The 7924-nt window shown below is 49.7% G+C and overlaps 1 protein-coding gene across 2 annotated transcripts; it reads left to right on the top strand.

Annotated features, from left to right (window-relative positions):
* The first annotated feature begins 9 nt into the window (after nt 1-9).
* Nucleotides 10-5305, top strand: MRPL27 (mitochondrial ribosomal protein L27). 2 transcript variants are annotated; one of them, XM_010386131.2, is made up of 4 exons: nt 10-86; nt 2647-2778; nt 3134-3201; nt 4865-5305. In XM_010386131.2, the coding sequence occupies exons 1-4, from the start codon at nt 47-49 to the stop codon at nt 5069-5071; spliced, it is 447 nt and encodes a 148-aa protein (XP_010384433.1). In that variant the 5' UTR covers nt 10-46; the 3' UTR covers nt 5072-5305. The 2 variants fall into 2 exon arrangements, with proteins under 2 accessions (XP_010384433.1, XP_010384435.1); XM_010386133.2 differs by having other exon boundaries at nt 4951-5299.
* The last annotated feature ends 2619 nt before the right edge of the window (nt 5306-7924 follow it).

Raw genomic sequence — 7924 nt, 5'->3', positions numbered from 1 at the left:
AGCGGAAGTAGAACCTTTCCGAAACCGGAAGTGAGTGAACGCAAGCATGGCGTCTGTGGTGCTGGCGCTGAGGACCCGGACAGCTGGTAATGGGACGCAGTAGTCAGAGCTGGGCGAGGCGGGGAAGCAGAGTGGAGCTCCCGCAGGGAGAGAAGGAGGTGATACTGATCCCCGCGGAGGACCCTGGATGCGAGGGGAGGTGTCCTCGCAGTAGTCAGAGCGGGGCGAGGCCACTCCAGGTTTGAGGGACGCTGTCGCTGGTCACGTGACACATCCTGGGTGGAACCATGAGTGGGGGAGTTGGAGGAGCACTTGGTCTTCCCCTGCCTCGGGAGCACGGACGGCTTCCTTGGCGGTTGGGGGTTTGGGTGGATCCTTTCTCTATATAAGTATTAGTAACAATGGCACATTGGGGATTAAAAAATTAATCTATTCAATTCAACAGATTGAGGTCTTACTTTGTGGTAGACACGGCGGTAGGTGTTCAGAAAATCAGCAGAAAACGTGAAGACATGGCTTCTAGCCCCCGAACGGTTCTCTCTGGTGCATAAGCCAATAAATGAACACATACGGTAGTTGTAAACTGGCAAGTGCTGTGAAGAAAGAAAATGAGTGTGTGTGTGTTTTCTTAGATTGAACGGTGAAGGAAGTCTTCTGAGGAGATAACATTTAAGAACTAAAGAACGACAGGAGGCGGGGCATGATGGCTCCTGCCTGTAGTCCCAACACTGGGAGGCCGAGGCGGGCGGATCGCTTGAGCCCAAGAGTTCAAGACCAACTGGGCAACATGGCAAAACCCCGTCTCTACAAAAGTTACAAAAATTAGCTGAGTGTGGTGGCGCTTGCCTGTGGTCTCACATACTCAGGAGGCAGAGGTGGGAGGATCACCTGAGCTCGGGAGATCGAGGCTGCAGTGAGCCATGTTCATACCACTGCACTCCAGCCTAGGTGACAGAATGGGGCCCTATCCCCACCCCCCCCCCAAAAAAAAAGAATGACAGGAGACCTAGCCCTATGTAGAGTGAGGGACAGGAGAGTGACTTGAGCCAGTTCTACATTTTGAGAAGCAAACTATTCCTGTTATGTAAATTTAAAGGGAATAGGAGTGGAAATGAGGAAATCAGATGGAAAGCCGTAATAGCTCTGAGCAGAGATGATTTAGCCAAGACGTTTGTGGTGGCAGTAAACTTGGAGGAAAATGGATGAATTTGAGACCTGTTTTGGAGTTAGCATCCACAGAGCTTGCTGGTGAATTGAATATGTGAGGTCAGCAAAGAGAAGGAATCCGCGGTGACTGTGGTTTCTGCTTAAGCAACTGGCTGAATGGTAGCACCATTTACTTTGAGGAGGAGGATGGGGAGTAGGGTGAAGAGCAAAGATTTGTGAATGAGATAATGTAAGTAAAGTAAAAGCCCAGCTCCTGAGCTTAGTTAGTATGTAAATGAATGAATAGATGTTTAAAGGTAGGTAGATCCTGGTGCTGGGCATTTAACTTGTTGTCTTTCTGAGTACTTATCTCTGGTCCTTTGCTCCAGCTAGCTTGTGTTGTCATGGAAATGTCAGAAACCCAGGCTTCAGGAACTCTGAACTTACAGGCTCCAGAGACCCATAAAGCTTCTCTAAAGACACTGGCATGGGCCTTAAATCATGGCTGTGTCTGGAGACCTGCAGGCAAGGAGTTGCACCCCTAAGCTTGTCATACAGCAAGGGACTACCATCTTAGTATGAATTTTAGTTCGTTTTACTTTTTCAAATGAATACTATTGAGCACTTTGGAATGAGTATAGAGGGGTCAGATTAACAAGGGCAGTGTGTGGGTCATGGTTGGACCTCTGCTTGATGTGCTTTGAGAAGAAAGAGCCCAGCCTTCTGAAATGGCCAGGACCCTGCGGGAGCCACCTTCAGACCAGCCACCCTTTTGGTTTACTAGTATTTGGTGAGCAGTGGATGAGTGAATAGCTGAGAAACTCATGGGTGAGGCCTGTAATCCCAACACTTTGGGATCACCTGAGGTCAGGAGTTCCAGACCAGCCTGGCTAACATGGTGAAACCCCGTTTCTACTAAAAATACAAAAAATTAGCCGGGCGTGGTGGCACACACCTGTAATCCCAGCTACTTGGGAGGCTGAGGCAGGAGAATTGCTTGAACCCGGGAGGCGAAGGTTGCAGTGAGCCAAGACTGTGCCCATTGCACTCCAGCTTGGGCAACAAGAGCGAAACTCCGTCTTAAAAAAAAAAGAAAAAGTCATGAGTGAGCCTGAAACAGAAGCCTCTCTGGATATGCTGGGCTTCCCAAGTCTGTTCTGTCCCCTCCGTGGTGCATGAGGGTGAGTGAGCCTCTGAAGCAGGCAGCTCTGTGGTGTCCATTTCTCCTCAGCACATTTAGACTAAATGTGTCAGGACCCAGAACACATGATGTTTATTTTTTTCCATTTATGTTTCACTGCTCCCCCGCCCCCTCCCCCAAAAGAAGAAAGCCAAGGACCTACAGGTATTCCCTGAGAACTAATATACTCAGTGGCACTTCTGCTCCCCTGACACATCTTTCTCATCTCCCCACCACCTCTCACCTCTCAGCATGTGGCCCATTGAGGCAGAAATAGTTTGAGCCTGTCTGTCTGAACAGTGTTTCTGTTTTCTTTGCAGTTACATCCTTGCTGAGCTCCACTCGTGCTACAGCTCTTGCTGTCAGATATGCATCCAAGAAGACGGGTGGTAGCTCCAGAAACCTTGGTGGAAAGTCATCAGGCAAACGCCTAGGCATGAAGAAAATGGAAGGTGAGGATGTGCCTTGGCTTCCGCTTCCCAACTGCACCCTGTCCTGATGTTCCTTAGGAGAGCAGAAGAACCCTGCATGTTCCTGGCCCTGTTCTTCCTCACCATCATAATTGGCTCCCGATTAAAGGAACAGATAAGACCTGAGGAAGGGTCATAGGGTGGGTGGGTGTGAGCCATAACCATGCAATTAGAGATAAGAGCTGCTGGGTGGCAGATCCTGCAATGCTTGTGTTGGACTGTCTGGGAGTTGTTTTTGGCCAGGGGCAGGCTTGGAAGTTGGTATGCAGCATTTGGGCCATCCTGTTTTCTTGGTAGTTTGCTGTGCTGCCCCAATCACTGTGGACTTCTCTTCTAGGTCACTATGTTCATGCTGGGAACATCATTGGAACACAGCGCCATTTCCGCTGGCACCCAGGTGCCCATGTGAGTTGCTCTGTTGCTGCCCCCTTTTTCCTTTTCTAGGATGACCTCTCCTCGTCCCTAAGCATGGTAGTAACAGTTGCATGTATTGGGTGCTTACCAAATGGCAAGCATTGTGCTGATTCCCATGCCTACACCATCTCATTTCTTCCTTACTGCATCCCTGTGAGGTGGGTATTGTCTCCATTTTACAGGTGAAATACCAGAGACTTAGAGGGGGTGGAAGGAGCAAGTGACTGCTGGGATTTGCACCAGGTCTGCCTAACTTCCAGATCACTATGGTTTGCTTTGGTGTTGCGTTGGCCTGGTATTCTTGGTTCTTCTTTCTAACCCTCAGTTCTTGGAGGACAAGATATCTAAAATATTATTTTATTCTTGGGAAACTAATTTCAATTTATTAGTTTTTCATTATAAGACCCCTCCCTTTGCATAGACTTACGTGTAGATGGTTGAAAGATAGCTTGAATTTAGTGAAATAGAATTCAGTGTGCCAGAAATTAGGTTCATACCAGGTGGGGATTTCAGTTTCAGCAAGTTGGCATCATTTTTATAGGGTAGGACAGTTCTTTGTTACAGAGACAGAATGATACTATACTCTTCACATTATTTTAAATATTAGTTTCCTTTGTAAACAGTTTCCCCTCCCTCACCCCTTTTTGGATAATTTTATATGTAGTAGCTTTACCTTTTAGAACTTAAGGCATTAGATGTGTAGCTATGTCAACAACAATCAAAGCTAACATACTTTGAGCTGGACGGTATTCTAAGCCCTTTATGATTGTTGACCATTAATCCTCAAATTGATCCTGTAAAGTAGCTAATATTATCCCCATTTGACAGATGAAAAAAACGGAGGCACAGTGAAGTAAACTTGCCTAAGACCACACAGGAGTAAGTAGCAGTGCTGGTATTTGAACCAGACATCCTGGCTCCAGAGCCCATTCTTTTAATCAGAGAGACAGAATAGTGCTGGACTACCTGGGTAAAATTTGCCACACACCCAGCCTGAAGTTCTAAAAGAAAAAGCTAAAAAATATGGTTAAAAACTATACATACAACATAGTTTAACCTCTCTGCTTTGTATTTCTCATCTGAAAAATGGTGTTGGAGATAATACCTCTTTTACAAGGTGAGGATTAAATGACTTAATGTGTATTAAAGGGCTTACATGGGTATTAGCTGATGCAATAGTATGATTGTTTTATTAGTATATGCATTATACATACAGCTTTGGTCTATATTTTCCATAGAGCCTAAACTTTATAAATCACTACCTAGATGAAAATTTACATCAAACTAGTGTTCTAATATGACAGTTCTAGTGTTGTTTAAGTCTTAAGTGAAGATTTAGGGCATCTTCCTGGGTGTTGGGATCTGTCCACTGTGGCTTCTGACCAGCTACATAGACATGGCTCCAGGTAACAGCCCCCTGGGACTGAACAGTGACCCACGTTGGCTGTTGGAGCTTTCTTTTCCCTCATTTGTTATGAGTCAGTAAAGAAGCAGAAGGTTTAGAAGTGCCAGCCAGTGGGAAAGGGAACCTGAGATGGCACTCTCTGATCCCCCTCTTCGGCCCCAGGGCGTGGTGGCTCTGTGTGAGAAGTCTGTCCCAAAATTCTGGGATGGACCACCTCGCTGACCAGCTGACCAGGTCTGTGTGTTGCAGGTGGGTCTTGGGAAGAATAAATGTCTGTATGCCCTGGAAGAGGGGATAGTCCGCTACACTAAGGAGGTCTTCGTGCCTCATCCCAGAAACACGGAGGCTGTGGATCTGATCACCAGGCTGCCCAAGGGTGCTGTACTCTACAAGACTTTTGTCCACGTGGTTCCTGCCAAGCCAGAGGGCACCTTCAAACTGGTAGCTATGCTTTGATGTCCTGTTGGAGGCCATCAGACAGAGACTGGAGCCCAGGTGACAGGAGATGGTGATACCAGAAGTCAAGGGTTGGAGTGACGACACGGCCTCCCAAGGAAGAGGTCTGCTTGATGGTGACTCTGCAGGAGACTCTGAAGTGACTGCTGGGAAACCCTTTGGGAGACCTGACCTGGGGCCAAAAATAAAGTGAGCCAGAGTCATGAACGCATGCTATTTAGGGACACACCTGGATGGAACTGCCTAGTGATTCGTTGGTCCTTACCCAGGTTCTCTAGTGCATACCAAGGGGGAATCTCAAAGCAAGAAAGAATGTATCTGAGTGAGGAAATGAGAAGGGGGACTTGCTTTGGCACTGTCCTCCAGAGGGGAAGGAGGGGAGCTCGTGCTTGAGGGTGTCATTGCTGCTTCCCCTCTTAGATCCCAGAAAAGGCCAGGGGCTGGGCCCTGGGAGGAGGGGTGGGGGCAGCCAGTAAAGGAAGCAGCACAGTCATGTTCTTCTCCCGTAGCCACATGCAAAGGGAGCTGGGGCTGCAGCCCCAGAGATAGCCACAGGAAAGCCTCTTCCCTACCTCTCCAGGTCTAGGGCAGAGAGAGAGCTTGTGGGATGGCAGGATATGCTTCTGGGAGGCTCCGTCAGGCCCCATCTGCCCTGGACTGCCGAGGTCTTTCCAGTGGTAGGGCAGAGTAGGTAACAAAATGGCTTCTTCCCGCTCACCTGAAGAGCTAGGCCCACCAAGCCCACATTCTCTTCTGGTTCTTGATTTATCTCAAACGATAAACAGTAGCAAAGAATCTGGCTTCAGGAATACTCAGTGAGGGCTTAGAGTGGGCTGGGGTCAGGCCATTCTGTTGTCATCCTAGCCAGGACCTTTAGAGGCTTGGCTTTGAGTGGAGGAGCCAGGAAGAAAATCTCATTTTGGATGATCATTCCTGGCTGTTGGAGGTAGGTGGTGTTGGCTACAGTCCCAGAGAGGGGCCTGTTGGGTCCAGCGGCTTCCTTTCAGGGACTGTACTCTGCCTTGAAGGCAGGCACTCCAGGGATTGAGGTCAGAGAAGCCTCCCAGTTCTGGAGTTCTGCCTTGAACATGTCATCTTGTTTTCCCAGAACATTACCCTGGATTCCTCACCTCCTGCACATCCTTGGCAGAGGTGACCTGGGGTTTACTTTGGCACCATGTGTTGGGGCATCAGGTACCAAGGCCCAGCTGGAGTAGTCCTTAGGCAGGGGAGATTGATGGGGGCTGTCTCCACAGGCTCAGTGCTCTCCCTTCCAATCCCCTGGAGAAAGGGGAAGAGCCGGACAGAGGTGGTTGCTCCCTCCTACACTGTGGTGTTCCCCTGAGCAGGGCAGGTGGTTGCTTCCCAGGATGGCTGAGTAGAGCCACAGCAGGCCGGCAGTGACCTTATGGCATCCTCATAGCTTGGTGGCAGCTGAAGAAATGGGAGAGCAAAGGCGTTAGCCACTTTCTTGCCCTCCTGCCATATATGCAACACCCTTTTTTTGGACTGTTGCTTTCTGCATCTCCCCTGGAGATAATGGCTTCATGGAAACCCCTCTGGTTAGGCCTCCCTGGGCTGGGGTCTGCACCATCTACACAAGAAGTGAACTGGGGCCTCCACTCATATCCTTGAGTTCTCCACTAGTGGCCCTTTTCCTGACCCCAGGGCCTCTAATTGGGTATTGTGTGTTAAAATGCAGTAAGTGAAAAGTTTGGTTAGCCAGGACACCCAGGGCTGAGAAGGCTGGACATTCACCTCTCTGCAGGCCCGGAGCCCGAAGCGTTGTGCAATCAGCTGGTGAATCTGTTGCTGCCGGTCCTTCTTTTGAACACTCTCATAGCTGGGCAGGCAAGCTGGCTGCCACAGGGGCAGCTGGTGGCTCCTGGGCAGCCCCACACAGAATACCTCACCCACCTGGGAGTGGCCCTGTGACCAAGAAAAGCCAAGGGAGCCAGGGAGGCATGCACCAGCGTTATCCAGCTTTGGTCTGGGTCCTCTTCCCCAGAGCAAGCCTAAGTTCAGGGTTATTGCACTCCTCCCTCTCCTCCAAGAAGCCTCTCCAGTCTTCATCCCATCCTTCCCCTCCCCTGCATTCTTTTTAGTCCCCTTAACCACACTAGGTCCCTTGCCTGGCTTCACAACCCCAGCACACACTTCTTCCTCCATCCCAGGTGGCAGGCCCAGGGGTCCTCACCTGTATCCCCTGGGACTCTCGGCTCCTTTCCTACTGGCTGGACCTCGGTGTGGCATCCTATGGTGCTGAAGTAGGGAGGTGGGCAGTCCTGGGATCATAAAGCACAACTCAAGGTGAAGCTCAGGGTCAGTGTGCAAGACAGCAGATTCCAAACCCTTTATTTCCCTCCATGCCCCTTTCTCCATCCCTTTAATCCTCTCCACCGGGGCCAAGGCACAAAGCTCAGACCCTCAGCATTTCTGGAAAGGACTAGGGTGTAAAGAGAATCCACTCCTTTCTGGGCACTAGCTCATTCTGCTACCATCTGGTAGCCAGGTCTGATGACCTTTGGTGGGGAGTCAGAGAAAACCACCTCCTGTCCCTACCCCTCCATGCTGTCTGGTGCTCAGTGTTGGGATATGGTGTCAGAGCCTGGGGGGCTGCAGCTCAGAAGATTTTGTTTCCTTTCTGTACAGGATGCCATATGGCACGCTGTCCCTGGGGAGAGGATTGACAGTGCTGTTGTTGCCACTTACCCCCTCCCCCAGAAGTCAGGGTTCTGTACTTTCCCTTGGGAGCTGGAAAAAGACCTTGTCTTCACTGAGCAGCTCCTTGCACTGAGTTATGTTTAACGATGGTCAGGGAGGGGCCTAGATGTTATTAACCCTTTCCACACT

Source organism: Rhinopithecus roxellana, chromosome 19, assembly GCF_007565055.1.
Source record: "Rhinopithecus roxellana isolate Shanxi Qingling chromosome 19, ASM756505v1, whole genome shotgun sequence".
NCBI classification, from domain to species: domain Eukaryota; kingdom Metazoa; phylum Chordata; class Mammalia; order Primates; family Cercopithecidae; genus Rhinopithecus; species Rhinopithecus roxellana.
Note: the sequence above shows the minus strand (reverse complement) of the source record. Positions and strands in the feature narration are given on the sequence as shown.

Excerpts from the sequence above, each read along its gene's own strand:
- MRPL27 (XM_010386131.2), top strand. The coding sequence starts at position 47 with ATGGCGTCTGTGGTGCTGGCGCTGAGGACCCGGACAGCTG. Across the intron at positions 87-2,646 it reads GCTGAGGACCCGGACAGCTG|TTACATCCTTGCTGAGCTCC; the intron begins GTAATGGGACGC and ends TTTTCTTTGCAG. Across the intron at positions 3,202-4,864 it reads GCTGGCACCCAGGTGCCCAT|GTGGGTCTTGGGAAGAATAA; the intron begins GTGAGTTGCTCT and ends TGTGTGTTGCAG.